The sequence below is a fragment of the Netta rufina genome, assembly GCF_964035555.1.
Source record: "Netta rufina genome assembly, chromosome: 7".
In the NCBI taxonomy this organism is placed as follows: Eukaryota; Metazoa; Chordata; class Aves; order Anseriformes; family Anatidae; genus Netta; species Netta rufina.
In genome coordinates this window covers 5947098-5968259 of record NC_140130.1, presented here as the reverse complement: position 1 = coordinate 5968259, position 21162 = coordinate 5947098, and the positions used below count along the sequence as shown (strand labels likewise).

At 40.3% G+C, this 21162-nt stretch overlaps 2 protein-coding genes across 2 annotated transcripts in view; one reads left to right on the top strand and one right to left on the bottom strand.

Annotated features, from left to right (window-relative positions):
* Positions 1-11127, bottom strand: part of FAM149B1 (family with sequence similarity 149 member B1) — a 12382-nt gene extending 1255 nt beyond the window's left edge. The window contains exons 1-13 of the mRNA XM_084290341.1: positions 10962-11127; positions 10135-10239; positions 9412-9544; positions 8228-8370; positions 7474-7593; positions 6639-6809; positions 4693-4880; positions 4286-4416; positions 3653-3703; positions 3052-3164; positions 2238-2447; positions 1297-1423; positions 850-975 (exon numbers count right to left, since the gene is read on the bottom strand). Coding sequence (XP_084146467.1) covers positions 850-975; positions 1297-1423; positions 2238-2447; positions 3052-3164; positions 3653-3703; positions 4286-4416; positions 4693-4880; positions 6639-6809; positions 7474-7593; positions 8228-8370; positions 9412-9544; positions 10135-10239; positions 10962-11011 — 1668 coding nt within the window. The 5' untranslated portion in view covers positions 11012-11127. The remainder of the gene's footprint in view (positions 1-849; positions 976-1296; positions 1424-2237; positions 2448-3051; positions 3165-3652; positions 3704-4285; positions 4417-4692; positions 4881-6638; positions 6810-7473; positions 7594-8227; positions 8371-9411; positions 9545-10134; positions 10240-10961) is intronic.
* On the top strand, positions 11042-21162 carry ECD (ecdysoneless cell cycle regulator). Its single transcript, XM_084290340.1, has 13 exons — positions 11042-11416; positions 11503-11620; positions 11707-11794; positions 12316-12497; positions 13054-13246; positions 14137-14265; positions 15426-15551; positions 16118-16203; positions 16998-17104; positions 17810-17990; positions 19297-19364; positions 19493-19707; positions 20297-21162. The coding sequence occupies exons 1-13, from the start codon at positions 11125-11127 to the stop codon at positions 20525-20527; spliced, it is 2016 nt and encodes a 671-aa protein (XP_084146466.1). The 5' UTR covers positions 11042-11124; the 3' UTR covers positions 20528-21162.

The window sequence follows — 21162 nt, the reverse complement described above, 5'->3', positions numbered from 1 at the left end:
GAAAAAACCCGCAAACATCAATATAATACAACTGAAAACTACTTGAATGTACTTATTTCCTGAGATACCTGATTTGCAAGATGTTCTAAAGGTTTAAGTAGAGCTTTTACATGTTTAAGGAAGGTTAAATCAAATTCAGGGGTAGAAAATACAGTTTTCTAACACTTAGAATGACCACTCAAGCATTTTGGCGGGACTCTTACTACTTCTAAAAACTGTTGTCCTTCAAAGCAGATTTTTAGAAGGTTTGAACATTTGTAACTAAAGTCAAGGATGTTGAAGTTTTATGCAGAAACTAAACCATCAGCTATTTAAAAGCTGCTGTTAAAATTTTAGCTTTGGAAGCTTAGATAAAAAGTCCTTTTGTACTCTTTTATCTGTGAGTGTAGCTGTAGAAAGCACTTCCTGAAGTCTATGTAATAAAGCTTGAAAGCATCCTCTTTTACCCCCACCATTCTTACAAAGCTTTCAAAGATGATGCTAGGGTATCAGTACAGGTGATAGATTGAATGTTATACCTAATGTAAGGCTTAGCTTATTGCAGAAACATCTCAAATGTCTTTAAGATACTTCAAGAAGAAAGTAGCACCACCACCTGCATATAGGTGTAGTTAGGAGCTGGCTGGGAGCAGTACAGTAGGACCCATGCCCCCCCAAAAAATGACTCTCTCTCTTCTAAGATCCAAACAATGATGTTTTTGCTAACCTGTGGGTTTCTAACCCCGTAACAAACTTGATGGCACCAGTCACCTGTGATATTTGGTTCTCAAATAACGTTTATCTCTGTTAAGTGTCAAAGCACCTGGTTCAGTAAACAAGGGTGATTTGGTATCATTTGCCATGCTTTACCAAGAACACGTTGGTTGTTTTAGGCCTGGAGAAATGATCAGGTAAGAAAAGCCTCTCGTGTAGCTGCTGGTGGTTATCTTCATGGGTCGTTACACTCTGAGCTCGACTGGAGTTCCCCCGAGATTTCTGTATTGAAGGATGATAAAGTTACGATGACTTCATATTGCAGCAGTGCATTTAAATTAAGTACCCTAGGAACTGAAGTTAATTTTCCAAGTCAGTTATCCTACTCCTACTTATGGGAAGAAAATTGTGGCATTTATTGGTTACTGCATTCACCTCTGGAGGATGATGCTGGCCAAATCTGATGCAGGATTTTAGTGCATGTATTACAGCTGCTGTCACGAGACAACGAACGAACTGGAACTCTGGGGTTTGGTAACTGGATCAGCAGTAACTACAATTTCAGAGTGTCCAATAGTAAAATTAAATAGTTATGCCTATTACCGTTTGCCTCTGGGATCCTGCGGTGCCCACGCGCTCTGCCACGTCCGTGGTACTGATGGGTGGTAGGAGATTATTTCGGCTCAGTGGCAGCGGGGAGGGTGAGGTCAGCTGCTCGTATGCAGTCAGACTGAAACGCACCAGTAAGAAAAAGAAAAGCAAAGCTTCTATGTTTGACATCGCGAAACATAAAATATTGACAGCTTGTTTGGCTTTGTTTAAGCTAAAAATGTTGCAACTAAGAGCAATGCATGCAGAGTTTTGCGGTGAGATGCTCGTGTTAGGGCTGACTACTGGAGACTAGATTTTAAAAAAGGAGTTCAGTGGGTAAAGTTTGGCAGAAATCTAATTTATTAACAACAACTTATAGTCTGTAGGTTGTTTAATATTAAGCTGATAGGCAAAGCGAGTCTGAAAATCAATGCCGAGCAGAAACTATCACAATCATGGTGATGGGGATATATAAAAGCAAGTTGGTAGTAAAAATGCTCATCGTCTGCAGTTCAAACGGGCATGCTGTGTGGCTGTACTGCAGGATGAAGGTGTATATAGAAAGGTGTTCTCTTGGGCAGCTGCTGTGCAATGGCAGAATCGTGACTGCCCATTCCCAGAGGTGGCATTATTATCTGCTCTTTTTTAATAACCTTTAGGGCTAAGTATTGCTTAATGCTAATTTCAGCCCAGCAACTGAAGATGAACACCTAGCCTAGAAAACAGGAGCTGCTCATATACACATATATATTTATTTAAGAGTATATAATCCCTGTGATTAACTAAATGCAGTCAAGATCATTTATACCAAACAAAATGGATATATTCTAGACATTTTTTGTTTGTATTAAATCAAGGAATTCACATTCTTTCCCTTTAACTGAATATTCTTTAAATAAGCTGGGTTCTCTGAACGTGGTAATTTGCTGAGAGAAACTGGTTTTGAAACATACATTCGAGATCCCCTGAAGACATCGTCCACAGATCGCGGGGTCCCAGTACGAGAGTTGCTCATGTTGATGGGATGCAGGGTACGTGGTGGTGGGTTCTGCCTTCTCGCGGACCTTGACAGAGATGATGTACTGAGCTCCAGAGGGGGACGATTTGGCCACGTTCTGTTTGGGAGGATGGAAGTGGAGCCTGGTCGTTTGTCATCCAGGTCCCTAACAAAAGAAACAGAGAAACAAAAGAGTGTTAATATGACCCTGCTTCCACCGTACTCATCCGCATGTGACATTACCGATGTTACATGTGGACACAGATGATGTGCTGTTGTTTTTGTCACATAACCATATAAAATTTATGGCTCAAATAGATAGGGAGTGGAAAAGAAGAAAAAAAAAGCCTATTACATATAAATACACTTTTTTAAAAAACTGAATTATGATCTTTTTTGATTGAAGTTGTCATATATATTCTATGACTAATTATAGCTTCTATACTAAGAAACATTGCAAGAGTTTTCACACCCATAGCCTAGATCTAATGGAATTCCACCTCTAGGAAATGAACAGATCATTCTGAGCTTCATCTCTTTTTGGGATGTCAGTGCTGCAGCTGTTCACTAAAGAGATAAATCAGTAGCAATTATAGAGAAAATCTCTACCAGAAGTATACCATTTCATATAGGACAAGTATATTAGCAAAAAGAAAATAATTGAGAATTACTTTCTCTGGTATAGAAAATGATCTCATGCTCTTTTGGGTTGAATCCCTCTGTCTGTGGGAGTGCTCCACTTAACAACAGACTAAATCTATAGCTCTTACAGTGTTTTCTCCATTATAGGCAGATTCCTTTGCTGTAACTGGATCCCATGGATCACTATCAAGCCATTTAGATTACGTTGAGAGCCGCTACTTGAGCTTTGAGAGAGATTTACCTGGAAAATTAAAAAAATTATATATATACATATTGTTTGAATGAACAGTAATGAATTACTGTTTGGTAATGACATACGCCCATATTTATACAGTTTGCTAATCATTTTGAAGGAAAGAAACCCATTTCTTTCAGGACACTGAGATAAATACTCAGTTGTTTTATTTCTGCCATCTAGGATGGGCATCTTAGTATTACATTTTTCCTACAAATTGTAGTGCTTAGCAAATGTATCATACCATGCTGTCATATTAAATATTTTCCAGCTGAGCCTCTCATTTTCATGACACAGTCTTCCAACAATGGTTATAATCAGGAGTTTTACAAAACTATTTTTTTCAATATATTTTGACATTTATTTTATGTCAAGAACAGAACTGGAAACTCCTCTCCTGGAATACAGACTGATCTGGAAAAACATCAAATTCCACCCACCATAGCAATAGCACACAGAAAATAGCAGAGCTTCCATTGCTCCAGCATACGTACTTGTGGTTTTCTTCTCTTTTTGGTTTTACGGCCACATCTGGTTTTGGGGCACTACATGTACAGTAACAGAAATGGGAGGAAGACACAGGGAAGAAATAAACAAGAAGTAAAAAGGAAAGAGTTGAATTAAAATGGAATGAACAGAGATAATGCTTTGGTGCTCACCACTCTAGGAGCATATAATCTAAAGCAGACCACACACAGTCAAATTCAGTGTCTGGGGGGAAAATAAACAACCGTCTTACAACTTTGTGGGGATTTGTTCTTTATTCCTTCATCAATTAACAATGAATAAGCTAGTGAGAATGAGCTCTCACACAATCTTATATCTCACAGTTTAGTTTGAACTCTGTTAGATGTAGAAACAACCGCATCATTAATGGGCAGTCACCACATGGTAGTCCAATATGTATATAAAATACTAAGTTTTAAAGAGAAAAATAGGAATTCAAATTTGCAATTGAGGAGTAGCAGAACTTAAGTGGTTAGGAAGGACAGTCAGCATCCATGCAAAATCTAAACTAGTTGTATATCTGAACAGTCCCCTGCCATACTTGCATCTTTGCTCAAGGTAGTATTGTATTGATTCATCTATATGCAAACTGGCTGGCTAAAAATACTTAAAATACTTACCAGATTTGATGTCCCTGAGGGCATTTTAGTTTGTGGCACGCGAGGCAACGACACTGGCGGAGGATCAAACTGCAAAGGGCTTCCAGAACCTGGTCGGATTGTTTCTACTGTTATGATGTTTTTCTCATCATCTGTGCAAACCCAAAGAGAATCCCTGTCAATACAAACTATTGCTGTTGTACTGTGCACAGTACTGTAAATCTTTTTTTTTTGTTTTAAAGAGGAGTCCTCTTGAACACAAAACTCTGTGAAATCTTCTGATAGCATGTCTCACACTGCTAGCAAAGTGAACAACCTTTTTTACCCTGAAGAGCTGCTTCCCAAATGCATCTTTCTCCCGTTAAATCCTTGCAAAACTGAGTAACTGAAATCCCCTTTTCTATCGTCAGTTTAACTGTGATCCTTACCAGAGGCTGATCCTTCCCAGTGTCTGCGGACTAACTCTTCCATGCAGCCTAGGACTTCACTCCACACATCATCAAACACAAATGTGAGCACAGAATCCTTCATGCAGGAATACGGAGAGATAGGAGGAAACCCTAGTTTCCGTCTGTCAGAGCAGAGTCCCATTTTCCTCTCATGAAATTCCTCCTCCCTGTAAAAACGTGAGCTTTATACGTACCATAAACACGGTATCTCCTTATTGTGTGTGTATATATATATATATATATATATATATAAATTGCATATATCTCCTGCAATTTTGTGGCAATTATCTAATAGGATTAACACATTAGCTAAGGCTGTATTTCTGCTGTTTCCTCTAAAATTGAAATAGGTCAAGGCAGCTGACCAAATAGGTTGAAGACATTACTTCAGGAGAAATTTCATATGTAGCACATAATATTGTTTTCTGAGAGCCACCAGAACAATGAACAGTAACATCAAATGACTTGAAAAAGCAATTTTTTCCAGTATTTCTGGAATACTTACTGGCACTCTCATATCTTCCAGAATCCACCACTGACCTAAATGAGAAATGACTGAGACAATTGCCTTATCAACTGAATGCCTTGGTTTCTCCATACAGACTGACTGAAAATGATATTTGATAATATCATTTTATAAAATACTTGATGAATAATAAATAATTTACAAAGGAGATAAAAGTCCCATTTAAAAATGAATGTTAGCAGTTACAGTCGTATTTGTTCATCCCATTGTTAGGTTCCATATCACTACAGAACTCTGAAGACAAGAGGAATATTACTACTCCTGACTATCTAATACCACTCTCAGCCTACCGCTTTAACATCCAGGAGGTGCTCAGGGCAAGGGCTTAATTCAGTTGTAGATATTTAGACATAATCAGAAAGAGGAAAAAAAGGAAACAAAAACAGTTAATTCACAGCTGCAATGGACCTTGGCCACAGACTCCTCCACAATTGCAAGAGGTATTTTGAAGTTTAAAACCTAGAAGACAACTGCTTGAAAAAGTTTTATGTTCATCTGCCAAATTTTTAGAATGAAGAAAAAATAGTGATGCAAGCACAGTTGTTTTGGCTTTTGTATCTGTTCCTTGAATTAGTACTTAACAGCAAAAAGCTACAGACCTTGAAATAAAGGAGATACCACTAGAAGAAGACATATTTTACCAAAATTTTATAAAGGCAGCAATATTGTTTGCTGCATAATTGTCTCTCTGGCCTGGTCAAAGAATGACACCTACCAGTTTGAATTTCACAGTCCACACAGCTAAGAGGCTTTATTTATTAAAATCAATTAAGTAGTTAGCAGCTGACATCCAGAGTTCCTACCCAGGCCATATGTTCATATTGTTCGGCTGAATAAAGTAGCAAAAAGAATTAGTCTTTACATCACTCTTAATCCCTTCTTTTTAAGATAAAATTAGTGGTATTTTTTTCTTGGCAAGCATCAAATTCACACTGATTCTTAAATTACCACTGAAAAACTGTAAAGGTACAAAATCCCACCCAAAATGCTTATCTGTACAGTGCAGTAGAAAGCAGAGAAGCATGCTGCTAGTGCACGACAAACAACAATGAATTTGACTTAGTAGAACAAATAAATAGCATTTAAACAAGTTTTAAATATGCCAGTGTGTAGTAGGTTCTTAGTTATGATGGAATTAACTATTTAAACCAGGAATAAAAATAGCTAGTATGAGAAACTATGTAAATTTTTAAAAAATATAGCAAAATAAATTGCTCTAGGAGACAGATAAAGAAAATTCCCAGTGCCCTGCCAACCTCAGGCTTCTGAAAGTTCTCAAGAGGAAAACAATAATTAAAAATATCATCAAATACTTTACGAATCAACAGCAAAACCAAATATGTAAGCCTTAAGACCAAAAATTCTGGGACACTGGTATGATCTTATGCTCAGTACTTACACATCTCTGCAGTCAAATGCTAAATATTCCTCCATTACACCTTCAGAGACAATTATTCCATCTTCACCTTCTTCGCTCTCTGGAGAACACAAGGTTGGAGATTTGGAACAGTCGGCCTTTTTGTGAACAGGACTGACAGAAAGAGGCACCTTCTTGCCAAAAACACTAAATCTGCACAGGCGACAGTTTTCAGAAAGCAGAAATGAAAAAAAGTTGTTATTCCACTTCTGATAGCAGCATTTGGTGAGCCAAGAGACTGAGAGACAATGTGGTAGGTAAGGCCAGGTATTGGAGAGCCAACAAATTTATGCATTACAGTAAAAATTCTTTTGATTTGGATATTTTAAATTCTTGCTAAGGAACCTGAAACTTCAGTAAAGCAATAAAAGCTAATGAAAAAAAATTAAATTAAGTTAAAAATCTCTAAAACATTTTAAAAGATTAAGCAGCACTAATGTACTATTTTGCATTTTTAAAGTACTGCACACATTTAGCACATGACTAACAATAAAACCAGCCACAACATGTACATATATAATACACAGTATATACATATCCTTTTAGAAGTCAGCTAACAAAAGGTATTTCTGCTTAGTGACTGGTTTCCTGCAGTGAGCAACAAGGACACCTAGATGGTCTTGCTATTCTGAATGTACTTTTTTCAGTTAAAAAGGAAAAGAAAATAAAGTATGCTACGTTCAAAGTTCAGCCTAACAAGAAAAGTTAAATCTTCACTTACTGCTCACAGTTTAAGAAGCCAATTGGCTGCTGTGCACTGAGAGAAAAAAATTACCTTCCCACCTTTGTAAAGCCCGGACCAACTGCTGATACTTACTCATTAGAATCTTTTTCTTGTAATGAGCTTACATCGGATAAACCTAAACTGGCAGAAGCTGAACTCGAATACCATCCATACCCTTCATCTGTGGGGATTACTATCTGCTTCCCCACAACCCTGCCAGGGCAAAAGCAAAGGATAAATACATCAGAAAACACAGAAAGTAAGATTCTTTCACTGTGTAAGAACACACAGCAAAAAATCCTAAAAATTCTACTGGGAAGCTCTGCAGTTTTCTTAGGAATAGTTAAGTGTGGTTTTAGTTTTTCCTACTACAGGTTGCTTTGAGTCTGTTAAATCCATTAAGAAAATTTTGCTCGTTTTTTCAGGCCCTGCTAATTGTTAAACTTTTGAATATGGACAAAACCATTCAAGAATATGTAATGAAAATTTCAAATTGAAGCTTCCAGATAGCCATAAGGACTGGCTGAGTGAGGTAGTAGGATTTTTTAAATTATTTTTAAGCTCCCGGGTTTTAGTTATAACATACATCTTTTCAAAGAAAATTTTGTTATATTAAGGTTAACTCAGTTGCAAGTAGCAACAATCCTCTGGCAAGGAACCAAATTAAGATAGTACTGTTTATTAATGACAATGGCAGGCATAGTAACAGAGTGACCTTTTTATCCCTATGTACTATATAATTGCATAAAACCACCCTGCTGTTACTGTTGTTTTAAAAGCAGTTGTTACCAGCCCTACCCCATTATAAATCCAGGACAGTAATGACATTAGCCTATTAATAAAATACCTGAGATGAGGAAAGTTGGATGTCCACTGCTGGCATTCTTCCTGCAGTCCCTCAACATGTACACTTTCTTTCTGTTCATAGAGCAGCTCATCAATTTGTCTGAACATCTGCTGAACTCGTTGCGTGGCAGCTTTATCAAATTCCTAGAAAGGAAAGTTATCCAATAAAGACTTGTTAAATCTTCCAAATGCTATTCACTTCTTTTTTTAATGTTGAAAAAGACATCTGTTTGTTTAAAGCTTAGCAAGTCTGGTTTATACAGAAAGACATTAAATAATCTTACCCCTAGATATAAGGCAGGCTGCTGTTAGGACTCATGGCAGCCACATAATAAGCTTACAGTGACACAAAAGCTATTGAAATGTTTTGAAATGTCTATATTATTATATTAAAAACATAGTAATTTACATAATATAAACCCAAACAGGAAGGATAATTCTCTGCAACATTTTAATGAAATGGAAAATTTCTTGTTCATAATGACCACAGAAAACAATAAAACAAAACACAATGCAGACTGGTCTGAAACACTGGGGAAGTGAAGGATGCTCAGAACCTCACTTGTTCTCATGTAGCTAGAAAATGGGGTTGGTTCCTGAGAAATTGAAATCTAAACAGTCCCATCTCCATCTAACAGAAGGCAATGGCATGCTTTGTTTCGGCAGATGGGGAATTAAAAAAAAAAAAAAAAAGTAGCAAAAATAATCTCTTAGAGGCTTACTCTATTTTAAGAAGCATACAAGGTTCCAGAAGTTTTCAACAAAATGAAGTTTGGTAAACTCACACCAAGTATCTGCAAGTCATCCACTTATGTTTTGGATTCCACAATAACAGCATTTGTTATGTTGTATATATACATTTATGCACTAAGCGATTTGTATTTCCAGGCCATTTTGCCCGTCTCTTGATTTGTACAACTTTCTAACAATGGAGTTCTTACACGACTGTCTTGAATAATTATTATAATTTGCATTCCTCTATTAGATTGGTAATGTAGAATATTAACTGAATAACATGAACCTAGTTTTGATCTGATAATATGGAAGGGGAAAGTCAACAGGATGTTTTAAATCTATTTATAGACCTGATCCTTGTTTTTATTGTGAAATATATTTACAATCATATTTCAAATACCTTTTTACTCATGGTGGTAGATTTGGTTTGCATGATTATGTTCTACTCACATCATAGCCCCAAGACAAGATCGAGCTGTCTTCAGTGGAGGTTTCTGCATAACTCGGACTAGCAGACCATGAATTCCCACGATCGGTCGGAGTAACAGGAGGGTAATCTGATTCCTTCGAGATTTCAGACTCACTGAAATGTACACATTGAGGCAAAAAAAAAAGAAAGAAAAAGCAATAACACCACAATGACAAAAAAGCAGTTAAACAGCCTTTTCATTCTGTACAAAAAAAAAAAAATCAAAATAGTTCTTAGAAATCCTTCTCTACGAGAGTTTTCATAGGGTTAATGTTTACTTTAGAGGCATTTAAGCAGAAGCCATAGTACACAAGCAAGTGTATTAATGCTAACTCCTAATAACCTCAATGATGTAGGACATCTAGGGGTCAAGGAGAACATCAATTTTCTCCAATCTATTGTAGTTAAGTTGAATACTATTTCTAGTTCCAATTCTACACTGCTCAGGAATTATTTTTCACTTTTTTCCACTTGCTTCTGTCATAAAATTACATGACCCTGGCTATTTATGAGATGGGAACAAAACACAGCTACACACTTATTATGATGTCCAAAATGGAAAGGACACATTCTGAAATGCTACGGTTCTGAGGTAAAGCCTAGGAGTACCAAATGTATTACTTTTGTAAATATAACTCCACACAAAGGGTATTGTTTTTTCCATGGTCTCCAGACAAAGATCCGTTTTCTGGTGTGACAAATACCTTGAGATCTCTCCGTAGTTTTCCAATGTGGGTGTGGCTGGGTGCCCCTCATCTTGTGCATCTGGCAGCGGATGATGCCGCAAGGCACGTTTTGTAAGTCCTTGTCTAAAAGAAAGAGCAGAACTTGATGTTACTGACAAGAATAAATATCTACACGGCTCCCAAGTTTTACATGGCTTTCTGCTTACTGAGGAATGCACTGATTTGCATACCTGAATCATTTCTTATTATTAGGGTAATTCAGGTTACCAAGGCTTTATTTTTAAAATACCAAAACTAACTCTAGGGTAAACACAGAGTTAAAAGGTATTTGCCTAAAAAAATCAGTGTCTTCCTTTAAACGTAAAGCTCTGTCATGAATCCCGATGCAGCTCTCTATAAGCAGCTATCATGTTGTTGTCCCCAAAGGGGACTTGTGATCAGGCAGAACAAGCGTGGCCTCCAAACTCAGCAAATTAGGAGCAGTTATTTGCTAGCTTATTGCTTTGATGAAGTTTAGGTGCCTGGAAAGAGAGATGGGCAAAGTCCCAGCAGCGGGAGGAGAGCCAACAGAGGTATCCCGAGCATCGGCTGAGGGAGCTGTAAGCGAAGGAGCCCTCCCCTCAGCTCACTTTCGGCGCAAAGACATTGAACTCGAGATTTAACCACGTTCCGCATCGTATGTCGGCGACTACATACGTTGCCCACGACGGGTACAAACGCCTCACAGGGCTGCTGCCCGTCCCCGCCACCCCTTAGGGCTGGCCCCAGCCCCTCTCCCCAGCCCCAGCTACGGCCCCGCCACCCCCAGCCCTCCGCGGGGACCCTGCCTGGCGGCGGCCACTCACGACTCCAGAGCGCTGGGGGGCAGCGGCTTCCGCGTGTATCGCGACATCATCGTGCGGCCGCCTCAGCGCCGCCGCCATAACACCGCCTCCTCCGCGCCGCGGCCGCCATTACGCGGCCGCCTCAGCGCCGCCGCCATGACGCGGTCTCCCTGGCGCCGCCGCCATGACACCGCCGCCACAGCGCCGCCGCCATGACGCGGTCGCCTCAGCGCCGCCATGTCGCGACAGCCTCAGCGCCCCTCAGAGGCGGAGCGCGGCCGGCAGCGCGGCTCTTATGGCGGGGGACGGGGCTCCGGGCGAGGACGCGGTTCGCTACCGCCTCTTCGCGGTGGGGCCCGGAGGCGAGGAGCTGCTGCGGGGCTGCGCCCGGGATATCGCGGAGCGCCTGGCGCCGCTGCTGGCCGCCTACATCTGGCAGCGGCAGCCGTTCCGCCTGCGCTATGTGCCGCCGCGGGGTGAGCCCGGGGGGAACGCGGCGTGAGGGGCGCTGAGCCGCTTCGTTTCTCGTGTTTTATCCTGTTTTCTCTCTGCGCCCGGCCAGGAGACACGCCGGAGCACCTGGGCGGCAGCACGCGGTTCGGGGATAACGTGGAGGACGAGTGGTTCGTCGTGTACCTGCTGCGGGAGATCACCAGGGCATGCCCGCTGCTGGCGGCCAGGTGCGGGCGGGGCGGGGGGCGCCGAGGGCACCCAGCCTGGCCCCGGGCGGCTTCACCCTCACGGAAACCCCTTTCTCCTCGGCCAGGGTCGACGACAACGACGGGGAGTTCCTGCTGATAGAGGCGGCCGAGGTCCTTCCCAAGTGGCTCCGTCCGGAGAACAGTGACAACAGGGTGCGTACGGCCCCGGGGCCGCCTTGGAGCCTCTCAGCCCAAGTGGTCTGGAAAGGACTGGGCAGTGTTCTCCTCGGGATCGTTCTTGCATCTATCTCAGCTTCCTAGCTCAGAAGTAGCCACTGGTGTTTTTTTCCTCCCGTGTTCTCAACTGCTCAGCCACGAGGGTTTGCTGCCTGGATGATGCTTTTATTCCCCTGTCATGTTCTTCAGCGGTTAGGTTAGGCTGTCTGGGTCTCCTGAAGCAAATCTCCAGTTGAAGAGAGACTTGGTGTTAAGGAAGTCAGATCTAGTGAAATACATATAGTATTCTTTTTTAATTTATTGGTTAGATCATGGTTTCTGGCACCTGTATTTATATCATTATCCCATTAAAAAAAAGTTGTTCCCTGTGTTATTTCATTATTTGTGCTTCAGTAATCTGAGTTTAAACAAATAGATTCTTGTATGAAACAAAATTTTGCATTGCTTGGTGTGTGACTGTTCTTACCCTGTCTGATGAGACTGTTACTGTCTGCCAGGTGTTTTTTTACAAAGGAGAACTGCACATCATTCCACTGTCAGAGACTCAGGAGCAGGAGGACTGTGAGCCATCTGCTGCCTGCCCAACAATCTCACAGGCGTTACGGCTGTTGTCCACCCGGTCGGAGGAGTTCCTGGCTGCAGAACCCATTCGAGCAGCAGTGTATAAGCGCATCAGTGGGTATGTGGATGGTTTCATTTGGTTTTCTGTTGGTTTACTGCTGTGATACCACACCTGACAGTTGCAGGAATTTCTGTTCCTTCACATCCTTCTTGTACTGATTGGTGAGGAAATGTGAAAGTTGTGCGAGCTTTTAGGAGCCCATTGGGGAAATGAAGAGGATTGCAAACTGCTGCCTAGAACCAACATGTTTTTCTGAGCATCAGGTAGTTACAGGTGAGGTTAGCTTGTGCGTTATTTTCTGCAAGGACTTGGCAGTGTGAGCCAGATGCACTCAGTGCAGTGAAGGATACTGTAGAGCTGGACGTGTTAGTGAAGTTCACAGTGATTCATCTTAACAGTGTGTGGATTAAATTTTTATTAGCCGTGTATTTCAGTTTTTTTTTAAAACAGATACTTCAAATGGTAGACTAGCTGAATTTTGACTTTATTTCAAAATAACCTTCTGGCACATAGAACAGTTTAATTTTAATGTGAAAACGTGAACTATAATTAAAAAGGAGTGGTTTGGGCATGCTATGTACTTAATACAGTGTGTTGCTATTGTATGATGCAGGTATCCAGAGAAAATTCAGGCCTCGTTCCACCGAGCCCACTGCTACCTTCCGGCAGGCATCGTGGCAGTGCTGAAGCAGCGCCCTTCGCTGGTGGCTGCAGCAGTCCAGGCCTTTTACCTGCGGGATCCTGTAGATTTACGAGCATGTCGCACTTTTCAAACTTTCCCTCCAGAGCAGCGTGTGATGACCACAGTAAGTCATCCCTCTAATGCAGCTTGTTGTCATTTAATGAAGTTCTATGGTCGAGTTAGATAAACACATGGATTTCACTTTTAAAATAGTATGTTTTCTAATATATTTTTTCATGAATATACAGTTGATTTTGTAAATAGCTTTTCTGCCTTCAGATTGGCACTGACTTTCAACTGAAATCAGAGGATGCTGCTAACAGCTTGTTTTCTGAAGAACTTGCTGAGTAAACTGGCCTGCTTGTGTGATCTGAGCAGTTTGGCAGCATTGCCAGCCAACATGGAGTTGCCCCTAACTGCTCCTTGCTGCTGGTTCCTGGGCTTGTCACCTCCTCAACTGTAGTCGCAGTGGTTTCCTGAAAGCTCTTTTATGAGGTGGAATATTGACCAAGCAATGTTGCACTTCCATATGGTGCTTTGCTCCTAGACTCCTGAAAATAAACTTGAGTCAAGTTTTAGGCTTCTGGGATGATTTAGTTTTGGATTTTGAAATCTTAGCTTTAGTTTTGTGAATTAAGGAGCCTTTACATCCTTACCTATAAGTGTGTGTGTATATATATACATACATACATATATGTATACACACACACACACACACGTATAGATATATATATGCACACATACCTTTCTGGCATAAATAGTGAGGATTTTTTAATGTATTTAGATTGAACAGAGTTCATGTTTATTTAGGAGATACTGGGAACTTGGAATATTTGTTGTGAAATCTGAAAAGTGACATGTCTTAAGCAAATATATGTATTTTGAATATCGTCCAAGGTATTGTCTTAATATAGGTACTTTTAAAATACAGTTCAGGTGGAACTGTTGGGAAGTTGATGCCCATACAGAGCACACTCACCAGTGATTTTTTTTTCTTTGCTTTGGCTTTTGCAGGTTACATTCACCAAGTGTTTATATGCGCAACTTGTGCAGCAGAAGTTTGTCCCGGACAGACGCAGTGGATACACCCTGCCCCTCTCATCTCACCCTCAGTACAAAGCATATGAGCTGGGCATGAAACTGGTAATTATTTTGTATGGATTTTCTATTTAGTCTGTTTGGTGTTTGCATGTGTCCGAGAAGTGACTCTCTGCTTGTAAGTTGTCTGCTTGTACAGAAAAATACGAGCAGCTTGGCAGATCCCATTTTTCTGCAAATACAATACTGTGGGCGATTTCTCTTACAGAATAGGTCACTCCTGTACCTCCACCCCTGGAAACCATCCCAGTCAGGATTCACATGGTTTTATTTCTGTTGCTGAGCTGGTGTTAAGCCCAGTTAGTTTTCTTTTAAGTAATATCAACAATGGTTTCCATCTTAGGATAGATGAGATTTGTTTTAGCCTCTGCCTGAAGCAGTTCATCCTTTCACATTCCAAGTTGCTGCTTGTGTTTGTGCAAGGAGAAGTTTCTGTGGACTGAATTTGCATTTCAGTTCTGCCTCCTGTGTGCTAAGAGTGCATCAAAACTGCAAGTGCCGTGCCTCAAGTGCCAGAGCTCATAGGGGGGTGGCTAAACACTAGTGCAGCCCATGACCCTGTCCTGCACCTCCTGCACCAGGCACGTCCAGCTCCTTACGGTGCATCTTTGCTGCACAGAGAAAACGTAAGCAGTAGCTGAGATGGAAATGGGTTGGGATTGGTGTGTGTGAAGTGCAAAGGGGTACTGGTACAGTGTGCCCTGGGGCCCTGCTGCAAATAGAAATGCAGCCACCTGTTTTCTCACAGATAGCAAGATAACAGGATAGCAAGAGGGTTTTTTTTTGTTTGTTTGTCTTTTTCTTCTGAAATTTCCTGTCCTGAGACTTGTGCCTCAGTGCACCGGGTTTGTATCCACAAAATGTGCAGGCTAGGCAACTTGGCAGTTCAGCACAGAATATAAATAGAGATGAAATGTTGGCGCTTCCTTGAGGAGTAGCTGGTGAACTATAGATCTGTATTCTGGGTTGCTTCTCAGTGACTTGCCCCTGTAGACGAGCTTTGTATGTCAGGTAGCAGTGTCTTGCTTTGGAAGTTGGAATCTGTCTTTCTGCAGCAATAATGAACCATTTTGACTTGGCAACCATCTTTGGTATCTGTGTCTCAAATGGCGGAATCAGAAACTCGGTGATAGGGAGTTCTTTATGCAGTCATGCACTTAAATTTCACATCTTGAGAACAGTTTGTTGTTGCATTGCTTATACAGGCTCATGGCTTTGAAATTCTGTGCTCCAAGTCCAGTAAAGCATCTCCTGATTCCAAGAGAAATGAGTTTAGCGGTCCTGTGTGGGAGAGATTCCTCAATGGCCTGAAGGAGAAAGATTATTTCAAGGTGAAGTACTGCGTGTGTGCAAGTGCACATGCATGCATCGTTTATGCATTCCAGAAGAAAAGAAAGGGAAAAAAAATGTATTTTAGCTCTTGAGCTTGTGTAAGTACTTAAAGCAGGTTAGGAAATCTAATGTTTCTGTCTATGGAAAGTGAATGAATATCTCTAAAGGAAGTATGAGCAGTTTGTTTTAATTTCTTTTGGAAATTAGAAAGGGAAAAGCAGGATTTGGTATGAATTCATCTATCTAAAGAAAGGGGAAATACACTCAAAGAAAGGAAGGCACAACATGGTTGTGTGTCAATATAAATGTTTTCACTGTTTTTTCTTTCACCTGCATGCATCAGTAACTAAATGGTCTTAAAATTCTATGTTTAATACCCCCCCCAAATCTCATTTGGACCCATATAAATTACTGCAAGTATGAATTGCAAAGCAATATTACCTATATGGATTTTTCTCAGCACTCAATTTTTGTGACACAAACAATTGTCATTATGAAATCTGGCTGTGAAAAGGAAGTGGAGGGAGAATTGCTTATATTCATATGTATGACTTGCATTAAACAGGGAGAAATGGAAGGCTCTGCAAAGTACATGGAGCTATTGCATATGGCAGAAGATTACTTCCAGCAATCTCTTACTAAGGAAGAAAGGTAAGAGCTACTTGGAATCAGTGATAACACAGTACCTACAAGTACTTCAGCCAAGGTTGTTTGTTTTTTTTTCAGTACTTTCTCAAAAAAAATCAGAACATTTTTCTCCATTGTACACTTAATGTAGCTGCTGTGGCTAGGGCATATGAGTATTGATTCCTCTGGATCACTGTTAGTAGAAGCTACTGCTTGACTAGCTATTTATCTTGTTTTTTTGAAGTGTTAAGCTATTCCAAGTGAGTTAAGAGGTAACGGAAAAAGCATTATTCATTTCATTGGTTGGCTGTGGAACTTGTTTTAAGTTTCATTGAGAAGCAGTCCCAGTGAATGATAAATATGAAGTAATCTGTCTCCTTTACTTGAGACAGGCAGCTGGCTTTAGACTTCTCCAGAAGATCAAGTCCAAGAAATAAATCATTGCAAAAATATTTGAGGATTTGCCAGTTCATAATATCTTGACTGTTACTTGCTTGAAGTTCCAGTTTGTGCTGTTTGGGATCTGTCTATCCAAAAGTTTATCAAAACAAAGTAAACATTAGGAACAAAGGAAGCGGAAGAGAAATGGGCTTTGGAGTCATCATCAAGGAATTACAGCAATTTACTGTGTTTTATTTTGGCTGATACTGTCTGTGTAGTAACCTGGTACTTCCCCACGATTTGCTTATTTTGACATATTCGTGTAGAAGGAGTAATGAGGAATTTGCATGAAAACATGCATATGGAGTGTGAGATGCCATTGGCATTGTTATCTGAGCAAAAATTCATTTCAGTAAGCTGAATTGTTTTTCTTCTAGCTGTATTGAAGTGAGTCCAGGTGATGAAATCTTGTCATTGCTCCAGACAACAACCTTTGATGTGAAGGAATTTGAGAGGGAAGCAGCTTGTCTTCCTCCGGAGGATGGTGAGCAGGATGTAGCAGGGGTGGTGTCTTCCTATCCCCAGTTATGATTATTTATGGGGAGAGAGGTGGAATGTTCAAAAACTGTATCAATCTCTGTATCTACTTAACTCACCTCCTGTCCTGAGATTGATAGACGTGGTATTTGAGGGCAGCCATTTAAGACTGAGGCAGCCAGTGCGTTTGTATAAGCCCCAAAGCCTTGGGTTGTTAATTGGTAAGATATGCAATCCAGTTCCTGATTTGATACCGCTAGGTCAGGAACACTATGCACGCATGTGTCAGGTCAAGTACTTTGTCCACCAGATAGAAAGTTGTGAAACGTTACACGAGATGAAACTGATTCCAATACTGACAGCACAAAGTTAATTAGTATCTGGCCCATTCTGATGGCCCACCTAAGGCCAAATAAATGTTGCTATTAGATGGTTTTACTCATTTAATCAACATGTAGCTGGTGCCAGTGTGCAGTACAGGTCACAACTGTATTTCTGGATGATCTTTTAAAGCACTAAAACCAAGTCTGAGCTTTGTTTTTCTCAGCCTCTCACTACCTCATACCTCATGTTATCAAGTATGAGCATGAAAACTTAATCCTGCAAAAAAAGTGAGCTACAAAATACTAGTGGTACTCTCCACCATCTAGGTTGGGACGTGTGGGCTAGCAGGCATGTGCACTAATAGAAAATATGTCCTTTATTCTTTGAGATGATAGTTGGCTGGAGATTTCTCCAGATGATCTAGAGAAGATGCTGAAGGAGGCAACAAATGAGTTCCATCCTTCCTCAGATGAAGAAGAAGAGCAGAAATACAACTTGGAAACAGTTGCTGAAAGTATGAAGGCTTTTGTGTCCAAGGTGTCAACGCACGAAGGAGCGGAAATGCCATGGTACTTGTATTTTGAAGTTTGGGGTCTGGTGTGGGATGTGTGTTCATTCTGTTAGAACCCTTTCATCTGTAATGCAGAGAATCGAGGTTTGAAAGTATTGATGCCTACATACTTCGAAAATTACTTGGTGACCACTGACACTGGTGCAGGTAGAAGTGGTGGGAGATGCTGTATGTTTCAGAGCTCTTACTTAGCTTTGTGGGTTTGTTTTGGTTTTAACCCTTTTAATTCAAAGGGTTACTGCTTTCTCTTACCATAGTTTCTAGCACTGCTGTTAAAATGTACACCTTAAGACAGATCATTTTTGCTGAAGGTTTTCTGCCATGAAAGAAAAATGATTCAAACTGCTAAGATGGCTTTAATGAAGCTGTACAGAAATAATGTGTAACTTAATTTCAGGGAATCTGAAATTATGACTTGATTTTTGTGGTACAAATCTATCTAGATGTCCTGTAGAAAATAATTTTGAACATGCTGTGCCAGTTTCTGCACCAAGGCACATACTGTGCACCTAGAAGCAGGAAAAAAGAATCACTGTGCATCCCTCTCGTTGTTCCCAACAGTGGAAGAGAAGTGCTCATTGAAGAGACTTGACTATGTAGGCAACAGCAGGATGCAAATAAATTAATTGTTGGGCTTAAGAAAGGGGGTGCGAATGTCATTTGGACAGGCCTTTGATTTTAAAAACAGAGTTAGGTAGTAGAATATTGTTCAGGTTCTTCTTAATAACTTCTATATTGCTGGGTAAGCTATATCAGGTGTGAGGGGTTTATGCTCTTACGGCCCTTTCTAAGCGGTGTGAGAGCAGGACTTTGATAGCATTAGTGTCAATGTCTGATGTAAAGCAAGCTTCTGCTGTTATTTAAAAAAAACAGCAATTTTTTGGTTGGTTTAGGCGACCAAAAAAAGGCCAACACTGAGCTTGATGAGAGACCAGAATGAAGCCTTCAATGTTCTTCCTAGGCAGGAGACCTCAGAGATTCTCATCTACTTAACTCTTTATCTAGGTTATGACACCACCACTTAATTCTACAAGGATGCCAGGCCTACTTACTTTGGTAACATTCAGTGTGATTTTTGTTGGGCCAGTTAGAACAATTAAAGTTGGTTTTCTTTTCTCCTTCAGCCTAACACTCCTCTGCTTGCTTTTTATTGCTAGTTCACACAGGCCACGGGTTTCTAAGCCCTTTTTGAGCCATCATTTCAAATGTCCTAGGCTTAAGAGAAATCGATATGTCATTTAGTCTGTGTCAAGCTTATGCAAGCCTAAAAGCTTATTTTAATAATAAAATATCTTTTATTTCAGGTCATCTGATGAGGCCCATGTTACCTTTGATGTAGATTCTTTTACAAAGGCGTTAGACAGAATTTTAGGTGAGATTGCTCCTTTATTTCTTTTGTCAGAATATCTCGTAGTTATTTAGTGTCTCTGGGTTTTCTGATGACCTGTGGGCACTGTGCTGATTTGTTTGCTGTCTGTGCTTACACAAAATAATAATCAGGGGCAGACTCAGAAGAGCTGGATTCTGATGACCTGGATGAAGAGGAGGACTTTAACTTCTCAGACGAGGATGATGAAGACTTAGATGCTGAAAATCAAAGGCAAAAGCAGAAGCCTAATGAACTTATAGGCAGTCTCAAGTCATATATGGAGGAGATGGACCGTGAACTGGCACACACCAATGTTGGGAGAAGTTTCACCACCCAAAAGAAAGGGGTAAGTATCACTTGAGTTCCTGTTTGTAGCACTGTAATTTCAAGAGCTTTAGTAGGAAGAAGAAATACACTAAAAGTAGTAATTCCAGGTAGTGCGATCAACGTGTGCCCTCTAAACACATGCTAACTAATTACAAAAAAAAATAAAACAAAATCCTATATGCAAACAAATGTGCTGCAGTTGCGATGTGTTTTTTTTATTATTATTTGTTATTATTTCTTTTTTTGAAACAAAAACTTAGCTAAGCTTTAACTTGCATTGATTCCAAGGCTTGGTTTCATTTCCTTGCAAGCTGCAGTTTGACTTCTTACGTTTCCGTAGCAGATTAATCCCATAAGAAACTGAGCCAGGACTCACTCACCCTCTATGTCCTTCTCTTGGCACTTAAGCTGTATGATAGAAAGTGCTGATTTCTAACTGGCATGAGCATTTGTTGATTAAATTCCCGCCTCTCAAGGCAGGTTGGAACGTTCTGAACTTAGTTGGCAGCAGAACTGCTTGCTTTTTTGCTTTCTTTTGTTTTCTTTTTTCCCTTCTCTTGTGGTTAGTCTGTATGACTTGTCTTGATGAAACATTTTATTTACTACAGGCAAGTTCTGCTAAAGGAACTACATGTCAAGATGCTGGCCCCGATTCTGAAGCTGAAGATGCTGAGTTGACACCAGTTGATGTGGATACGAACCTAGTAGCTAACCTGCTTGAATCCTATAGTGCTCAGGCTGGACTGGCAGGTCCCACCTCCAACATTTTACAGAGCATGGGGGTGTGTTTACCTGAGAATGCAGATCAGATCGGTTCTAATAAGGGAGCAGCAGAATAAGAGACTGTCTTCATTCAGAAGACGTGGCTGACTGGGGAAGGAAACACAGAAAGAGAGTAGCAGTATTTAGAAGAAAAGACAAAAGGTTTGAATTTAAAGCATTTTATGCATTAGTTATGTGTGGCTTTAAAGATGCAAAGTGAATTTACGTGGAAAAGCTGTCTTTGAATACTGTCATGGACAGGATTAGGATTTTTCCAGTGCTGATATATTTTCAGAAAGCTGCAAGATGATGTGACTTGAATGAAACTCTTACTACAAAACCCATCTTTAAGGTTGACATTCCAATTTGCTGTACTTCTAAAATGTCCTTTGCCCGTTATGAGCTGGTTTCAGTATCTGGAAAGTAGTTCATGGTTTGAAAGTGTTGCTGCGTACAGAGGGAGACAGAGAAATACCATGTGATAGAAACAGTATTCTCTTACAGATTTGGGGACACTGATTAAATAAATGTTCAGCAGACTCTGAACATTGTAGCTTTTCAAAAAAGTACAAATGCTTCATTGTAAGAACTTCTAATAATTGCTGTAAGAATGTTTTTTAATTAATTAGGAGTATTTGAAAGGTAATTGAATATTTAAATACTTTTATAAGTATTTTTTGAATTTATTTAAATAAAAGAAGTGCAACTTGGA